The sequence below is a fragment of the Pezoporus wallicus genome, unplaced genomic scaffold, assembly GCF_028554395.1.
Source record: "Pezoporus wallicus isolate ANWC-B61680 ecotype Strahan unplaced genomic scaffold, APGP_CSIRO_Pwel_v1 contig_8376, whole genome shotgun sequence".
In the NCBI taxonomy this organism is placed as follows: domain Eukaryota; kingdom Metazoa; phylum Chordata; class Aves; order Psittaciformes; family Psittacidae; genus Pezoporus; species Pezoporus wallicus.
The window spans coordinates 628,053-647,005 of NW_026641603.1; the positions used below are offsets into that span (position 1 = coordinate 628,053).

At 51.7% G+C, this 18,953-nt stretch overlaps 2 protein-coding genes across 8 annotated transcripts in view; both read left to right on the forward strand.

Annotated features, from left to right (window-relative positions):
• SF3A2 (splicing factor 3a subunit 2) overlaps positions 1 to 18,953 on the forward strand; it is a 160,226-nt gene that overhangs the window by 67,871 nt on the left and 73,402 nt on the right. Inside the window, exon 1 of one of the 3 annotated variants that reach the window (XM_057424516.1) lies at positions 806 to 816. The exons of 1 other annotated variant lie outside the window; for it this stretch is intronic. The gene's annotated coding sequence lies outside the window, so the exon portion shown is untranslated. Of the gene's footprint in view, positions 1 to 805; positions 817 to 4,994; positions 5,005 to 18,953 lie in introns of those variants that run through there. One more of the 3 variants, XM_057424517.1, reaches the window with a different exon arrangement.
• Positions 4,454 to 18,953, forward strand: part of DOT1L (DOT1 like histone lysine methyltransferase) — a 67,840-nt gene continuing 53,340 nt past the window's right edge. The window contains exon 1 of one of the 5 annotated variants that reach the window (XM_057424510.1): positions 4,454 to 4,808. In XM_057424510.1, coding sequence (XP_057280493.1) covers positions 4,728 to 4,808 — 81 coding nt within the window. In that variant the 5' untranslated portion in view covers positions 4,454 to 4,727. Of the gene's footprint in view, positions 4,809 to 6,797; positions 7,721 to 18,953 lie in introns of those variants that run through there. The other 4 variants (XM_057424508.1, XM_057424511.1, XM_057424513.1 and 1 more) reach the window with 4 other exon arrangements.

The following is an 18,953-nucleotide window of genomic DNA, read 5'->3' on the forward strand; positions in this document are numbered from 1 at the left end:
GAGCCAGGATCCCTGCTCCACTTGCTGCCTGCCCCAGGGTCCCTGGGCTCTGTGGGAGCAGCAGTGGGATGCAGGAGTGGTGGGATGCAGGAAGGGCTCCGACTTCAGCTCTGAACTGCCCTGGTTGAATGACCCCAAAAATGAGAACTTCAGAGCTGGGGACAGAGCCGCCCCCACCTCTCAGGGGGTTGCTCCCATCTCCTGGGGACCAGTTTTGCTCATTGGGCTGGCAGGAGACAAAGCCTTGCCCTGCTCACTTCCCTCTCTTCTCCCAGGTGGAAAACTCAGAGAAATGGGTGAAAAAAGGCTCCCCTGGTGAGGGCAGGACTTCCAAACCCAACCTGCCCAACAAAGGACATCAGTGCTGGCACCCGTGCGCACGCTGCAGCCACATGGCCAGGCACGGCCTGGATCCATCCGGGAAACTCTCATAGCTTCAACTGCTCTTCATTAGCAGCCCAGGAGCCTGCTTGGGCCACACAAGGACTGGGACGACAAACTGATTAAAGAGCAACCTAACGAACTCAAAGAGAATTCTTTAAACGGAGCCTGCTGTGCCTCGGAGAACTCCTGCCATGTCTATTTATTTAAATTTAATGGAATTTTGGTGGTAAGCTAATTAAAGATGAATTGATTATTTAAGAGGCCGTCAGAGCGGTTTAAGCGCTGCTGACTTGATGATTTTAGTGTTTTCTTTAGAAAAGCATTCCTAGCTACGGAGCTTTCCGCATGGATGGACACTTAAGGGGTGGAAAGGGTGCAAAGAGGAAGGCGGCCGAGTTCGGACCCAGATTCGGAGGCGTTTCGGAGGGAGCCACGTGCGTGGGGACAGGAGCAGGGACACATCGCAGGGCTCCAGTGAACGGCCCCGGGCCTCAGCTTGGAGGCAGGGACCTCCAAGTCAATAGAGGTGCTCAATAACGCACCAAACTCACCTGGAAACCTCCTGCTCTGGCACACGGTGCCTCCGGGATGCAGCTCGCAGCTCAAACATCGGCGTCTCCGTGCGTCACCAAGGCGGAGGGAGCAGGAGCCTGAAGCACTTTGCAGATGCCTGGGTCTGGAGCCGCAGCCCAGCGCAGGGGGAGAGCGGATGCGATCGCTCCGAGGTATGGGCTGAAGCCTGGCTCCGGAGCAGGCGGCCCCCAGCCTCCCTGGTGTTTGCAGCTGGTGATGCCATGGGGACAGGAGCTCCCTGTGCGGGTTCCACAGTGGGTTTGCTGCCCGCAGCCCCCGGGATGTGATCAGACATCGGAGCCCTTCCATTGCCCCTTCCACAGGGAGGCCTGGGAGAGACTGAGATGAGCTCTTAGGCAGAAGCTCTTCCCTGGGAGGGTGCTGAGGCGCTGGCACAGGGTGCCCAGAGGAGCTGTGGCTGCCCCATCCCTGACAGTGCTCAAGGCCAGGTTGGACACAGGGGCTTGGAGCAAGCTGCTCCAGTGGAAGGGGTCCCTGTCCGTGGCAGGGGTTGGAGCTGGAGGAGCTTTAAGGTCCCTTCCAACCCAAACCATTCCATGATTCTGTGATGCGATGACCACAACTCCGTGGGTCCCGCACCCACCTTTGTCACGGCCCTGCCTTTGGGACAGGTATTTCTCAGGGGGGATCACACATGTGCACCCCACAGGAGTCCCTGGTGCTCTGTGGGTACGTGCTGAGCCATCGCTGCTTGTTGGGGTGCACTCACTGTCCCTTTGCCAAGGTGCAGCGTGGGGCAAGGTGACCCCCGTGCCCACAGTGGGTGGGACTCCCGCATCACCCACTGCAGCTTGCAAGCCATAGCTCGTTTTGGGAAGCCCCGTTAGGGCTGGGGCCCCACCATGCATCGGGACACGGGGCCAGTGCTCCAGGGCTCCTTGAGCAGCAGGAGGGTGGCAGTGCCTGCACCCCAGGGCAGGGAGGCAGGGCACCCAGGTGTCCCTGAACCCCATGTCCCCAGTTAAGTGGAATTAGCACCAAGGGAACAAGCTCTGGCCTGATTTTATCACTGGGCTCCCAGCTGGGCACCTAAAGCCATGCAAAACAGAATCGCTTGCCCCTGGACCACTACTTGGCACCTACAGAGATGCAAAGCGCTGCCATTCAGCACAGTGCAGAGGTGCAGGATGGTGCCACAGCTCCTGCTCAGCGCACCCACCCCACCACCATGAGCTGCAGCACGTAGTGCTCCTACCAGGTTACACCATAGGTGTAGGGTGCAGCTGCCACCCAAGGACTCCCTGCCCGCCGCTGCTCCTCTTGCACCAGGGCAGGACGTGCACTGATGGGTGGTGCATGGGGGCACACGCAGGGATGCTCCCCAGTGCAAGGCCATGGATTCAGGATGCCCCATCCCAGGAAAGCTCCTCCTTGGAGTCGTGTGGAGCCGGGCACACTCGTGTGTACTGGGAACCCACGGGAATGCCATGCGACCCACGTGCAACACAAGCGCCTTCCCTGTGACCTGGTGGCACGGTGCACAGCCCACACTGTCACCTGCGTGCACACCTCGCACCAGCAGCCACGTGAGCTCGTTCCATTGCGCTGGTGAACTGCGCGCACGCTGCGCTGCCACGCACAGGCTCCGGCCTTGCACAGGCACCCGAGCGCTGTGCACCAGCCTGGAGCCATCACACAGGGGCCTTGCACGCGCACACGGGTGCTGTGCGCTGTCACACGGGGCCTTGCACGCGCACACGGGTGCTGTGCACCAGCCTGGAGCCATCACACAGGGGCCTCGCACGCACACACGGGTGCTGTGCGCTGTCACATGGGGCCGTGCGCTGTCACACGGGGCCGTGCATGCACACATGGGTCACGCGCGCTGTCACACGGGGCCTTGCACACACACACGGGTGCTGTGCGCTGTCACACGGGGCCTTGCACACACACACGGGTGCTGTGCGCTGTCACGCGGGGCCGTGCGCTGTCACATGGGGCCTTGCACACGCACACATGGGGACATGCATGCACACACGGGTCACGCGCACTGTCACACGGGGCCTTGCACACGCACACACAGGGGCCGTGCACGCACACACGGGGCCTTGCACACGCACACATGGGGCCATGCATGCACACATGGGTCTTGCGCGCTGTCACACAGGGCCTTGCAAACACACACACGGAGACGTGCATACACACACGGGACCTTGCACACGCACACATGGGGCCGTGCACACGTACACATGGATCATGCACGCTGTCACACGGGGCCTTGCACACACACACATGGGGCCGTGCATGCACACATGGGTCATGCACGCTGTCACATGGGGCCTTGCACACACACACATGGGGCCGTGCATGCACACATGGGTCATGCACGCTGTCACATGGGGCCTTGCACATGCACATATAGGGGCTGTGCACACACACCCACAGGGCCTTGCACATGCACACATGGGGCCGTGCATGCACACACGGGTCACGCACGCTGTCACACGGGGCCTTGCACATACACACACGGGTGCTGTGCGCTGTCGCATGGGACCTTGCACACGCACATGGGTCCCGTGCGCTGTCACATGGAGCCTTGCACACGCACACACGGGTGCTGTGCGCTGTCACACAGGGTCTTGCACACACACATGGGTCCCGTGCGCTGTCACACGGGGCCTTGCACGCACATGCGGGGCCTTGCACGTGCACACGTCACACGCGCTGTCACACGGGGCCTTGCACACGCACAGACAGGGCTGTGCACACATACGGGGCCTTGCACACGCACATGGGTCCCGTGCACTGTCACACGGGGCCTTGCACACACACGCACGGGGCCTTGCACGTGCACACGGGTCATGTGCACTGTCACATGGGGCCTTGCACGCACACACGCACACACGGGGCCTCGCACACGCACACACAGGGCCGTGCACACACACGGGGCCTTGCACACGCACACACGGGTCATGTGCGCTGTCACAGGGGGCCTTGCACACGCACACACGGATCACGCGCGCTGTCACACGGGGCCTTGCACACGCACACACGGGTCACGTGTGCTGTCACACGGGGCCGTGCACACGCACACACGGATCACGCGCGCTGTCACACGGGGCCTTGCACACGCACACACGGGTCACGTGCGCTGTCACACGGGGCCTTGCACACGCACACACGGATCACGCGCGCTGTCGCACGGGGCCTTGCACACGCACACACGGATCACGCGCGCTGTCGCACGGGGCCTTGCACACGCACACACGGGTCACGCGCGCTGTCGCACGGGGCCTTGCACACGCGCACGCGGGGCCTCGCACGCGCACACGGGTCACGCGCGCTGTCCCCGGGGCCGTGCGCGCCGTTCACCCGCGCGGTCCCGCGCTCCCCCATCCCCCCCCCCGCCGCCGTACCCCGCACCCGGCGCGCGCGGGGAGGGCAGCTGAGGACAGGGGGGAGGGAGCGCGAGGCCGCGCCCCCCGCCCCCCCCCCCTTCCCCTCCCCGCGTCTGTCGCGTCCGTCGGGCCCGGCCCGGCCCCGGCGCCTTCATTGTGCTTCGCCTCACGCCGGCCCAAGATGGCGGCGGCGCCGGGGAGCCCCGCGAGCCGCCAACGACAATAGAGGGAGGCGAGGGCAGCGCGAGCCCCCGCCCGCACCGGCACCGGCCCTGCCTCCCCCCTCCCCTCCCCACCGCCGCTCCCCGCACACGCCCCCGGCCGGGCCCGGCCGCCACACCCCACCCCGGCCGGCCCCTCTAGCATGGTGCGGGGCCGTCGCCGCCTCCTCCTTCTCCTCCGGCTGCCGACATGGGCGAGAGGCTGGAGCTCCGGCTGAAGTCGCCCGTGGGAGCCGAGCCCGCCGTCTACCCCTGGCCGTTGCCCGTCTACGTGAGTATGGCCCCGCCGGCGGCACCTGCCCCGCGCCCCTGTCAGCGCCGCCCGCTCCCCGGGCCCGGACACCCGCGGGGGGCCCGGCCCCGGCCCGTTCTCCTTGCCCGGCGGCTCCCCGAGCGCTCCCTGTCAGCGGCCGGGCCATGCGTTAATCCTTCCTGCGAGCGAGCGGGAGGAAGGGAGGGAGGGAGCCGCGTTATTTATCCGGTAGCGCTTCCCAGGCGGGAGCAGCCGCGGGCCGGAGGGTGAGGGGCTGCGGGGCTGCCGGCCCGCGGAGCTGCCGCTCGCCTGCAAGTCAAATCCCCAATTTCTTTTTATAATTGGTTGACTAAACTTAAGGGCGGGGAGGAGGAGGACTGCTTAATGAAAAGTTTTCGTGTTTCCCTGAGCTCGGCTCCTGTAACCGGGTAATAACCGAGAGCTGCCGGAAAGCGCAGGGCTCTGTGGCTGGCGGACAGAATTACCGGTGCCTCGGGGTGCTCGGGGGACCCCCGGACCCAGTCCCCCGCGTGGCAGCGTTAATTGCGGGTACGGGAGCAGGGCTCTGCCTTTGGTGCGTGTTGGAGGGGTCGGTGCTGCTGCTTAACGCCTCCCTCCAGCGAGTGCCCTTGCAGCTCCTCTTGTATTCATGCCGAACAGAATTCCAGTCAGCCGTAATCCTCACGCTTCCAAATAAAATGTCACTTGTCCCTCTTTTAGCGACGGAGCCGCTGGGGTTTTTCCTAACTTGCCTGACTTTCCCCTGCCTCTCCTGAGCCCTGGGGGGGAGATGTGTGACCTTGATAACGATGTCCGTGTTCGGATTAGTGACCATCTCACGGAGGTGAAAGGCTTGAGAGGCTTGGGTTTGTGTGCGTGTAGGGTTCGTGCCAATCCTTGACCAGTTTTTCACCCCGACTGCGTGTAGCACCACTGAGAACAGTTTGTAAAGGGGAGAACCGCTCTGTGTCTGTATTGCACTTGGCCTGCGTGCTGCTGATTGTTGTGTTCCAGGCTTTGCTCTCTCGTACGTGTGCTGCTTCACGGGGAGAATGTGCTGGGACGCACAGGCTGGGGCAGCCGATACTGCTGATCTTGGAACACGCTTGGCAGCCGGAACGCGCTTGTATGCGGCTGATTACGAATCTATGGCTTGTGGCAGGGGAGATGGCTGCGTGTTTGTATCTGCTGCCTGCCTCTTGGTGCTGTTGCTGTATCCGTGGTTTCCAAAACATCCTCCATGGACGCTGGTGGGCTATTTTCATCGGCTGCTCCCGATGGAGCCTCCGACAGCACTGGTTAACGCAGCCTTTCCTGTTTGGGCAGCTCTGTCATTCGTGTGTGTGAGTTCCCGGGCGCGCGCTCCGCTTAAATTGACAGAAACTGAAAGTATAACGATGGCCGGTTCAGTTTGACTTCATGGGGCCGAATAGTAACGTCTCCGAGCAGGTTGTGTGGGGTATAGGTGAAAGATTACATAGGTGAGGGATTCATCTGGAAGGAATGGGTTTATTTATATTCATAAAACTTCCTACAGGCTGAAAAAAAATAACCTGAACCAAACCAACCTCCGCCCCTCCTTCAAATGTGCATTTTAATGCTGTTTGCAGCATGGGAAATGAGGATTGAGTTAATTCTGGGGAAACTTGAGCAGCCGGTTCTGAAGATGGCAGACTACATAGATTGCCTTCCCTGAGAAATGCAGCGGGCAGGGGTGCTTATCCACACGTGCTGCCTGTGTGTGTGAAGAAATACCCCCCACAACCCGAACATCCTGCCAGGAAACCTCCTCTCCGTGCTGTGAGTTTTTCCACGGGAGGGGATGGTTCATCTGGAGCGGATCAATATTCCATCCTGGCAGGTTTGGGGGAAAGATCATGCTGCACACTAGAGAAGCGTGCGCTTGCGTGCACGGGCATGCATACACACACACACACACACACATATATATACACGTGTGCTGCTTGCAGTGTTAGGAACAGATCCTCCTCCTCTTGGTGCACGGCGGCATTTGGCCTGCTGACATTGTGCTCCCTTAACTGAAGAGTTTCTTTCCCTCCTTGGCTCAGCCTTGAGCTGGCAGCAGGCTCTATGTACCGTTGTGGTTTTAGAGCTCAGCTCTGTTTGACGTAAGCGGAACATTTCTTAGTTTCACCACTCCGTCTGCTTCTGGCTTCCGAAGAAGCAAGGTGGGATACCAGGTGGGGGAGAGGGAAATCCACTTCAAGTAGTTCTATTTTGCATTTATTTATTTATTCTTGCTGCTTCCTGTTGTTTGCTATGAGATTTGTTTTCCAGAGAGAGCTGGAGAGCAAGGGGAGGGGAAGCTCACAGTCTGGCTAATTATTTTTGGTGTGGGTGCCAGGGATAGCTGGGAATTATCTCTCCCAGCATCAGAGGCTGAGTGGGGTTGTAGGCTGCTGACTGATGAGCACCTCCGTGTGATGTAACCCTGCATTGAGTAACTTGGTTATTTTTATGCTCTTACTACATCTTAAATTAGCAGCGGTCATATTGCTGCATAAAAGGCTGTGGGTCTAATGTCTTGTATTAATGGGTGCCTGGATTAATAACATTATTTATTGCAGGACTGCTGCTTATTTCAGGTATAATAGGAAAAGTGGGGTCTCTTCAGACTGCTGAGTTCGCATAATAGCTGTGCTGACAAACTGCTGCTTGTTGGGATGCTAAAAGAGCCTGGGAGGCTGATGTGAAACATGTATTTCCCTACGAGTCTAATTAGGGCCGTGGGAGGAGAGAGCATTGGTGTTGCAGATCCAGCCTCCCACTGGCTTACATACAAAACTGAAAGTATGACTCTTTCCCCCGCCTTCTCCCTGTCTCAAAGGAAAGGCCACGGTTTCCTAATGAATACATGGTGAGCAGTTCTGTCCGTAGCACACTGTGATGAGTAAGTTGAATAGTGCATGGTGAGTAATCTCTCCTCATGACTCACAAAATATTTTCTGATGTTGACCTCTGTTTTTATGAGTGCCCTGCTTAATCAGAGCCGAAGTGAGTTTATTCCTTTGTGTGCTGTTTAACTCCTTGACTCCCACATACCTGCCCTGTCTTCTGCTTGTGTTGGCTTGTCAGAGACCACTGGTACTGCACTGAAAAACTGAATTTTGATATTGGGTGAGCTACAGGCCTGGATAAAGGAAGTATGTTATATTCTCACAGGGGTGAGCAAGCAGAGTTAATGGGTCTAGGTGGTCTTAAATAGGCTAATGCCAATAGGGTAGTAGTCATATTTCAGGTATTCATAGGCACAACTTGGTGCTTACTCCTTAGATCTGATGGAAGTAGTTCTGAGACATGCAGATGTTTAGGTTTATTCCAGAGAGTTGTCCTTAAATTGGTTCATTCTCTTGTCTTTGACTTTTTACTATAGTTAAACCTGAACATTTATTAGGTTTAAACATGGAGATTTTTCACATCATAAGTTCTGCCTAATCCGTGAGGAGTCTGAGGGTGTACTTTGAACTACTGACAACAGCTCCTGCTGAAGGAGTCCCAGCCTCCTATGTGTGTGGGGAAACCACACACCTCTAGTGGAAGGTGGCAGGGGCTGGAAGTGGATGAGCTTGAAGGTCCCTTCCAACCCAAACCAGGCTGGGATTCTATGAAAAAGGTGTGTGTGGGGAGGTGGTTGTTTGCTGCTTTTGGTTGGGGTTTTTTTTGGTTCTTACGTTTTTTAATCTGGATGAGTCCCAGTCTGGTGTGCCACAGTTCTGCTCCTAGACCCCTGGCACCAGTGGGGGCCTGCACGCACACAGACCTGCTGAGGCTGATGACTGTCACCCCCATTGGTGTTTGCTAAGCTGCGCCCTGTTGTGATGGAGGAGTTTGTGAATGTGGAAAAGCCTGTTTTCTGGTAGCACGTGCATGGGTCAGAGGACACCGTGACCACCTCTCCTATGGGCTAGCACTGACGGGGTGTGCAGAGTGATCAAAGGAAGTGTCAGCCCTGACTGACGGGGCACAAAAGGGAGGCACAGCCAGGTGATGAGAGGAGGGTGGCACTGGTGCTGGCTTTGAGTGGTGTGTGCTGTTGTGGCACTGTGGCCTTCACCCCATGGATGGCTGTGCATGACTCGCTGCCTGTCATGTTAAATAGTGTGCAAGTCCTTTCAAGTTTCAGAATTAAACATCTGCCTGTCTTGCCTCGCTCTCTTTGCCTGGTAGGCATTCCCGTTGTTCGCCTGCTGAATAGCATTCCCCCCAAAGATAACTGCAGACCTCCCTGTGCTGAGGTTTTGTGTGTGTGTTTTCCCCCTTCCTGTTTGACTTGTAAGGGCTCAGTGTCTGCACTGTGATAGTGGCTGGGAGCTCCTCTTGTGCCCAGACTGGTGATGGGCAAGCCCCAGTGCATCCCAGTAGGGTTATGTGCCGGTTTTGTTTCCATCTTCCAGCCTGGACATCTCAGCATCTTGACTGTCCCAGGAGGGGACAGTCCTGGCTGCGCTTTGTGCAGGTACCTCTGCTGTGAGCTGCTGAAGCTTAAGCCTCCAAATTAGCAACTGTGACAATAAGTCTGGCTTGAATAATTCATTGATATGTCTGTGTTCCTCCTCTTTGCTGCTGACTTTCCACTCAGCTGTAATGGCAAAAAAATCCTCATTGGCTTATTGAGTGTTGTCAGAGCATTGCTCTCAGCTGTGGGAGAGAGGTGGATCTGTGGGTGCCTCCTGCTGAGTGATGAGCCACGAGCTGGCTAGTACTGGACTTTGTACAGGTGGAAGTGTGCAGTGTGGGTGGTGTGGGGTTTTTCCTATCTCCATGATTGGTGATAGAGCTGATACCCTTCTGTCACCAAAGGAATGCGCTGTGCACGAAGAGCTCAAGGACAGGCAGTGATAATGAAAATCACAGCCCAGTGGGGAGCGTCACCTCTGAAATTAAAGATCAGTGGTAGGGATGAAATAATAAACCTTGGTTAAGGATTTAATGCTTTGTGTGTGTGTGTGTGTCACTCGGCTTTACTGGGGAGAGGTTTTTTGCCGGTGAGCATTGACTTCTCCGATGGTAAAGTAGGTGTGGGAGCTGCTGCTGGAGTTCAGTGCCATAGCATAGTATGGTAAGATCAATTTAGGGAGGTCCTAGATTGGTCCCCTCAGTGTTGTACCAACCTGCTGGAGACACAGGCTGCTGCTGAGGATGGTCCTGTGCCGCCTTGCCCCAGCCGCTTGCTCTCCCTGTTTTCCCTGCGCAAATCCAGCCCTTCCTTACTACATAACACCGTTAGGCTCCGGTGGGATGAGCCGATGGAAAACCGTTTCACGTTTTGCACGTGCGGGTGGTTTGCGCTGGAGGGAGAAGGTGGGGTGCCTGCAGCTCCTCTCTTGAGGAGCTGTGTGGGGGGTGGCTCTGGGAACTGCATCGCTGGAAATATCTGAGCTGGAAAGAAATGTTCCAGTGTTTTCAGAGCGGCCCCCCCTCCACCCTGCTCTGTAATCTGACTCATGCTGCCTTCCCAGGGCAGCAGCGCCGGTACAAAGAAGGGGGTGGCGAGCGGAGGAAACTGTTTGAGCTGACTCTGCCAGGCAAAAACCTCCTCACACCCTGAGTAATTGCCCAGAAATTCTTCAGCGGTAGCAGAGGTTAGGGGGTTTTCTCTGGTTTAATAGATGCTGTCAGTGCAGCTTGTTGGGAAATGTCTGTGGGGATGACTAATTACTTATAGAAATTCTCTAGGGAAGAAGAAGGTTTGAGAACTTGAGGGGACTTCCGATTTCTCAACACCCAGTTCTAAAGACCCACGGAGTAGGAAGAGTGAATAATGTAAAACTGGGAAATAATTGACTCAGTCATTTCAGAAGTACTTGGGTTTTGCTGCTGCCCAGCAAATAAGCAGAAGCAAATGACAGAGCTGGCACAGTCGCATCGCTTTTCCTGTCCTTTTCTGTTCTCCTGCATGCCAAAGGGAAGCCATCAGTGTGCTGCTGGGAGGTGAGGTGGCCTGGCAAGGTGAGGAAGACTGTAACCATACAGCATTTAATTGTGCAGTACGTGATACTACAGAGGAGCAGTTTTCTTCTGGGCTTTACCCTTTGAAGTCTAACTTGCCATGGGTGACAATCAGTACTTGTGCAGTTTTCAGACTGGCTTTTGTTCAAAGCTCTGGCCCGTTGGATACAATATAAAGCAGGAGTGCAGTCAACTCGCATGTTTTTTCCCTGATATTTCTGTATGAAGAAAAAAGTTGTTCTCCTGTATTGCATCTTAGCACCACAGCAGGCTTTATTTCTTCATATAACTCAATTACCTGAAAGGTAACTGTTGAAGGGCAGAGGAGCTGGTGAAGATTGCTTTTTTGTTCTTTTCTATCAGCAGATAAGTGAGGATTAATGTTCCTGTCCTGGCCAAAGTTCCAGCTCAGGCAATTCAAATTTATCTACCTAAAATTCACCCATCAGTTACAGGCGGACACAGCACTGAAAGCTTTTAGTGTGCCAAGGGAAATCCATGCCATCACATGCAACTCCAACTCTTGTCCTTCATGGCAGCCTTAATATATATGGAGATGGTTGTCCTTTCAAGTCTCAGATATGTGACTGAATTGTGTTCCTCCTGGGAATTTAGGCAAAATATCTTACCTCTTGGTATGTGAGATTTATGGGAAATTTAATCACCCTTCTCCCCAGACATCCATATGTCTACTTCTGTACTCTTCCTTCTTTCTTCTTCCCCTTTCATACTGCCTTGCTTTTTTATTTCCTGCTTCGAGTTAACCTTTGGCTGCCTGATTAAAGGTTTCTACTGTAGTGATCAAGACAGGGAGCAGAGGTGGGATGCTTTTCTGTCCCTTACAGTGTATTTATCACATTGATAATCTTGAAGTTTCTCAACATATTTAAGGTCTTCTCACTTCACTTATTTTCTCCTTCCAACAGAAGGATCTACATAAGGAATTGTGAGCATAATATATTTACTTTTGTAGTGAGTATTAAAGAGGAGACAAAGCAAACTCTGAAGAGGAGCAAGAAGTAAAACGATATATGATGATCTCGGCCACATGCTGCTATAGATATCAAATTGAGTAGGTTGCTATTTTTAGAGCATAGGAAGAGGGTTGAGTATATTTTACAGCAGGAAACGATGGCTTCATAGATAGGAGCAGATCTATGAATAGCAGAAAAGTTCCTGTTCTGAGTATTTGGTTTTGTTTCATTTCATGAATGAATGAGAATTTCCTAAAAGTCCACACTGGCAGAACATCTAGTGATAGCTGAAAAATGTAAGGAATTATTGAAGACAGCTAAATGAAGCATTGGAAACTGGAAAAAGCCAAAGCACTACAGAAGGTTCTAAATAAATTGTAGTAAAAATCAATGGGTTTTAACACAGTTTCTGTGATTGAGAAACTTTCTCATGTTTTCTGTGGCATGTGAAGGGCAGCTTACTGTCATTTGCTTCTTAAAGCTTTGTAATATTATTAGTGTTGATAGCATATATTTCTTGAGCTTTTAAGCCTGTTTTTTCATTCCTCAGCTGGGTCTCCGTGGGGTTGCAGGTGATTCCCTCATGTTGGTGTGTCTGTTGGGCATTAGGGGATGAGATGCTGGGCAGGGTGGCCCCTGACCCTCTGGAGCTGGGGCCCGGCGCCTGCGTTGATCCCACCTTGGCTTCCCTGCCTGCTTATTAGAACCAGTCCTCATTTGCAACATACGAGGAATACGTTGTAATATTGCAGGGTAGTTTAAAGACCTTTTAAGTGGAAGCTTTTAGAAATGGTTGGCACTAGGAAGGTCATGTATGCTGCTCAGAGTCCTCGCTGGATGTGGCTTGCATCAGCTCTGCAAGCAAGTTAAAGCTTATGGGGGGGAAGGTTGTAATCATTCATATTCTTCTTTTGTCCCTAACAAAACATCTTTAAGGGCTCACTGAGCTTCAGAAAGAGTACAGGGACTTCTGTTATGTAGAATATTTGCATGTTAAGCAGGAGCTGCATTTCTGGGCTGTCCAAGACTGAGTTATCTTTACAGATGTGAAGTGGATGCTTAAGATGATGTTATCTTGGATGCTTCCCTTTGACTGGCCAGTTGTCCTTGCAGGAGGTGAGGACCAGCCGTTTGAAGAGCAAACCTGACTGAAGAGTTTCCTCCCAGCACCCAACAAGGAGTGGGAAGACTCCAGGATTGAGAGAGATGGGAACTGCTTTCAACAGCAGCAGTTCTAGGACAGGGTATTCATTTCTAGCAGCAGTAACCCTTTGCTTAGGTTTCACACAAAGGTTTGTTTCTGGCATGCATGTGGCTGTTTTCTGCTACCCCAACTCTCCAGTTATTGCTGCACCAGAGGGTTATTTCTTTATTAATACAGGTGGTGGTTCTTGTTAGGTGAAAGTCTCAAACTGGTACTTCCACAAGTAGCAATAGCTGCTGCCATCTCTGTCCACTTGCTGTTGAGTCTAAGCTGTCCTCAGCCTATAGCAGCGTGTTTGTACACTGGTGTGGGGTGAACTGAAAGCTAGCTAAGCCAAAGCTCCAAAAAGGCTTTAAGTTTAGCTTAAGCCTTCCCTGACATTGCTGTGTGTGTGCATAGGCACTGCTGGCCCAGCGCAGGAGGTGGCTTTTAGGGCAGCAGGCAGCTGTGTTGGCTTGAACTGTCTGTGAGATGCTGGGTGAGTGAAGTGAAAGCCCAGCAGCCTGCCCTGGCCCAGAGCAAGCACACGCTGGAGTCCTTCATTTGGCACCTTCTGTAACTGGGCTGTCTTTTTGTGTAACAGAACTACTTCTTATGTCTGGGCTATGTCTGGTTTACACAGACTGAAGCCAGCAGGTCATCCCGCTCTAACTGGTCCATGTGGATGTTGCCTTAGACACTCCTGCAGCGTGACTGCATGTTAATATGTTTACACAGCCCCTCCTGCGTGCTAGCATGGGAACTGTGCCCTCTTCCATTTGTGCAGTGTGTGTAGCAACAGTTGGAATTGCTGTGTGGAGAGGCAAAACGGTTTTATTGTGGTTTAGATACCCCAGTGAAAGTGTGCGTTTCTGTTGCAACCGCATCCACAACTGTCTTGTCTACAAATGCTGTAGAAGAAATACTGTTTGGATCTTTTCTAATTCCAATTTCCTTTGTTAACACTTTCAGTATATTTTGGTTCTCTGGCCAAACCTGGTTTTCCTTTGAAAAGCCATATGTAGCCAATAAGGAGGCCGTAGTGCCCTCTGTGTTTTCCATCTAGGTTTGTGTGACAGTAAACTTAGGAATTCCTGAAACTGCATACAACTTGTCAGCTCTTTTGACTGTATGAGAGATGGGTTTTGAAATGCACTTCGGTGGCTCTTGCTTCCCTTGCCACTTCTCTTGAGGTTGGGAGGAAAAGAATGGACACAAGCTGTTCTCTGCAGGAGATCTCTTTTTAGACATGCTAATATATGTGTATGCTTGTGAATGGCCTTGTACTTTCTTGATTAAGGGAACAACAATAATTGAGTGCTTCAAAGAAGACTTTTGGTCCTCATATCTCTTGATAAGATAGCTTGTGCTTTGGTTATTGCTGTGGAAGCTGAGTCACACAAGCTTGACTTGGGATAGAATCTGGTGATACTAAATGAAGTCTAGCTATACAGTATGAAATATTGCACAGAGCACTTTGCCTTTTCCTTACTCAAAACCTAACTAGCATTTGAGCCCAAGGCAAGGGCCCTAAAATGTGAAGTGATTTAAGGTAGGACTGCAGGGTTTGAGATCTCTGCCTTTGTTCAGCTGGCCTGCAGGCAGCTCTTTGCTGCTATAGCAGCTGGAAGTGCTTTGGTTTTGGCTTTCCATGAGCTCTTGTCAACCCCTGTTTGTAGGTGTATTGAATATGGACACGCTTTGGATGTAGAAGCTGGTAGTGGGGAATCTTCCTAGGCAAGGTGTAAATGAAGTGAAACCCTGGGGTAGGAGGAATGCAGACTTCTGACAGGCTGACGGCAGCAGTTGTGAGAGGGCATCCATGCGCCATGCAGGATGCTGCATGCTTCCGTGATTCCGGTGGGGAAGCTGCAGCAGCTCATGTTGCCTTTCTGGGTGTCTAGAGAAATGCTTATCATCCTCCACAGATGGAGGAAACCGAGGGCACATTAAAGAGGCACTTGTCCCACTTGCCTTCTGCAAGATTGATTGGCTTTTCCTAATCCATCTTTTTGATCTCTGCTAACCATCTTGTCTCCAGCTGTAACATCCTCTCCTTTGGATTTATGGACAACTGCCTGGGGAGAGAGCTGCCATGAGAGGCAACCAAGCTGTTCTTTAAAACCAGGGGCTAGTGAGCCTGACCTCTTTTGTTTTGGGAGTTAAATAGATTGGCGAATCAAAATGCCTTCTGTTAATACTTGAGTGGATCCGTGCTTATCCTTGGGAGCCAGTGCTACATGGTTGAAGTGTTGGAGGTAGAACAGTATCTAAAGCATTCATTAAAAAGTACATGAGTGTTGCCATTGGTTTGTTTGTAACTAGCTTGTTGGAGGGTTTGTTTTCTCGGAGCTGGTCGGGTTCAGCTGGTGGCCAGTGGGAGATCTCTTCATCCTGCTTTGCAAACCCTTGTTCCTTTCTATGAAGAGTGGGTAAAGGGGTCATAAATTCTGTGTATGGTGCTCATTGAAGGGGCATGAGCTGCATTTTTGTTTTACAAGACTACATTCGGATTTTCAGACCTCTTGTTTTCCTCTCAGGTTTGGGCTTTTTTGCTGCCTTTATTCTGTAGATGGGTCGGATCTCACAAGGACTCCACTTTGCATGTAGGGAAATGAAGTTTAGAAATACAGTGATCACCCCACAAACTCCAAATGACTTATCCCCAAGGATAAGCGTGGCTTCCTAAGAAAGGCCTAAATATAAAAAGATGTAAATTTGGAAGGGGCACTAGGGTGCTGTTCCTTGCTTCAGGCAATGACGGCTGCCCAATTTAATTGAACAAGTTCTTTGTGTCTGTTTAAATCTGTTGCTTTAGGTTAGATTTGAATTGCTGCATTGTGGGATAACTAGTCCTGTACAAATACACCCGAGAGTTTAGGATACAGTACTAGAATACAGAATGATATCAGAATAATGATAATGATTGCATGAAAATATGTATTTGGAAAGAGCTTTTGGAAAGGTCTGATTTGGCCTTTAAAACCATGGGTAGGATTTTGATGGCTGCAAGATACACAATGCCTCTTGTACAGAGAGCATGGGCTGACTTGAACGTTGAAGTTAATTATCCAGTCTTTGCTTCTCCTCCTCATCCCCCCCTAATCAGAGAGCTGAGCCTAAACTGCAGGAAGAGGTCCTCATTGAGAACAGTCAGGATGGGAAAGTTCTTCAGGAGAAGAGAAGGAAAAGACCAAACTCCTAAAAATTGGCCTAATTCCCATGTCCTAAAGGGCCAAACTGCTAATGCAGCTCGTTGATCTCTGCAGGAGGACTCACTCTGCTTGGCACGGGGCGTACCAGGAGTCGTGCAGGCTGGTAGGGCTTCTGGGCACTAGTGTACTGCAAGTAATAGCCGTGGGTGTGTTGCTGGCTTCAAGCTCCTAACGCCCGCGATTAGAGTTGTAGTAACATGTGAATGGAGAAATCCGGTGTAAGAATCGGAACTGCGAAGCTGCTCAGTTGTTCTGGCTGACTCTTCTCCACTGTTTTCCATAGAAAATTGGATTCCCTTGTAAGTGACTTTTGGAAAAAATGTCTGCTTTCTTTCCATCATTTTCCCAAGGAGGTGTCTTGGCAAAAACCATTGAACTTGCTGTGGGAGCTCACGTTTCAGTTTTAAATGGAACTTTTAGGTTGAAAAGAAGAACTTACTGTAAAGTTCAGCTTGAGAGAACTAACTGCAAGAACTGGCTTTTAATGTGTGTTTAGTTTTTTTAATATAAATAAACTTGTTAGGAATAGCTTTAGGTATTCTCAATAATTATTACAGACTGCAACTTTTTACTTCAAATACTTAGGGCATAGACCACATTAAAGAGATAAGGTCTCATGAAATAGACTCCATTTATGGAGCTCAAAAGGTTCTGAGGGCCTCTCAGACTACATAAATACAAGAACATTGCAGAAGTACGGCCAGGCCAATGAGCAGCACGTAGTATGCTTCACATCAGTGTGTAAGGGAGGAGGGTGGGAGAACAGCTTGGAGCAGAGTTGGAGGATGAATGGAACTCCATGACACAGAGTACCGTGGCATCATCTCATGACTGCAGACAGACTAGATACGCTCCTTGAGACTCATCCAAAAGGCTTCTGCACAGTTTTTCATGATTGATAGCCAGGCTGTTTGTAGGAGGCTCTTTACCAGGATATTTTACTGACAAAGCGCTATGAGTACGGATGCAGATACAGTGTAAAGCTGTGCTCTCATGGCTCCCTGTTTGCTGAAGTATAACACAACGGGCTTGTATAACCTGCCTGTGTTAGAGGTGTAGCTGGCATGCTGGTGTTGGTCATGGGTCCCTGCAGCCTGAAAAAGGGAAAAGCCCCCAACCTTCAGGGCTCCTAAACCCCAAAACCGTGTCTGAATTTGAGAGGCTTGAGGCCATCTTTATTAGATTTTAGGCAGAAGCTCTTCCCTGTGAGGGTGCTGAGGTGCTGGCACAGGGTGCCCAGAGAAGCTGTGGCTGCCCCATCCCTGGCAGTGTTCAAGGCCAGGTTGGACACAGGGGCTTGGAGCAAGCTGCTCCAGTGGAAGGGGTTCCTGCCCGTGGCAGGGGGTTGGAACTGGATGAGCTTCAAGGTCTCTTCTGGCCCAAGCCATGATCTCCGAGTGTGCTTTGTTAGCTGAGGTGGGTGTAGGTTTGTCAGAGTGCTGTGATTACAGCAGAGCCATCAGGAATTGCCACCAGTCCCTCCCAGCCTGCTGGTTTCAGTGTTCACCCATGGGGTTGTAAAAGGCTTCAGGTTAAAGCTGCTGCACTGAGCTCAGTTGCGTGTCTGGCCAAACCCAGTGCATCTGCTTGTAAGGATGCTGGACAAAGGCTGATGCTGGTGGGAGCAGAGTCTGTGGTTTTGGTGAGGTTTCTATTGAACTTGTGTTTTGAGTTGCTGAAGACTATATCAGCGTCATAAACAATTGCATGAATACAGATGTGATGACTGGTGCTGTTTAATGCCTTTTCTTATTAAATCTTCCAACCATAATGTGGAAATGGGACTAAAAGGTTCTCTAAAGGAGGGGAAACTGTTCTGCCTTTCCTTTAGATCTCTTTCCCCCTTTTTCCCCCTCCATTTTCCATGGCTGTGTCCGCTTTGAAGAAATGTTACATCGTCTCTGACTTGCATGAGATCTTGGGAGCCTGTCAACTAGGACAAAGTATGTTAGTTATAGAGTACTGTAAACTTTGTAAGTGTTTCAACATGAGAAGTTTAGCAGCAGTAAATGTGGAACTGTTTTCAACTTCATTATGCCTGGATAATGGCACAAGCTAAACTTGGAAAGGCCCTTTCTGGCTCCAATTTCCACATGAGGTTGTGTTAATAAATCCACTTGCTTAAATGGGATGATCTGTAAATGTGCATTGGGATTTATTCTTATTCTTTTTACCTTCCTTTTTCACTTTTGACCCAAGACAAAGGAATCTGCTGATTAAGCAGCTTTGGCTGTTTATGGGGCGTTTTCATGAAGCCCTATAGGACAAGGGGTTTCTCTGTGTGTTCTGCGAGCACTGAAGCTGCCCAGTACCATCAGTGAAGAATATAACTTCTTCAGAGAAAACGGTTATGCCAGAATAAGCATGAATTCACTTTTCCGGTATAATGTGCTTATGTTGATAAAGCAGATTCTTACTGTACAGGAACAGAGTTTACTGGGAGAGCTGGATCAGCCTAAGGGGTTTCTACTGTGATAACTGTGTGTAGCGAAACATGAAGATTTATAGGGGATGTTTATGGATGAGCCACTCTCTTGGGTAGTTTTGTACTTCACAGTTAAACAGAAAGAAAGAGAAGTCCTCTCCTGTCTGCTTTTTCTCCTAGATGGGTGCTGACGGTGAGGAGCAGGGTTGAGCCCAGTTGCTGCCCTCTTTTCTAGGCCAAGATTCCCTGTTAGAATGACTTACCCGGCGCTCTGAGCTTCAGCTGGGGGAGCTTATTGGTGCTGTTGGTTTCTGTTGGCTTTGGGCTGTCCCAGCCCACATCCTGAGTGAACACCAGAGACGGGAGCAGGCGCAGCGCCAGGTGTGTTCTGCGTGG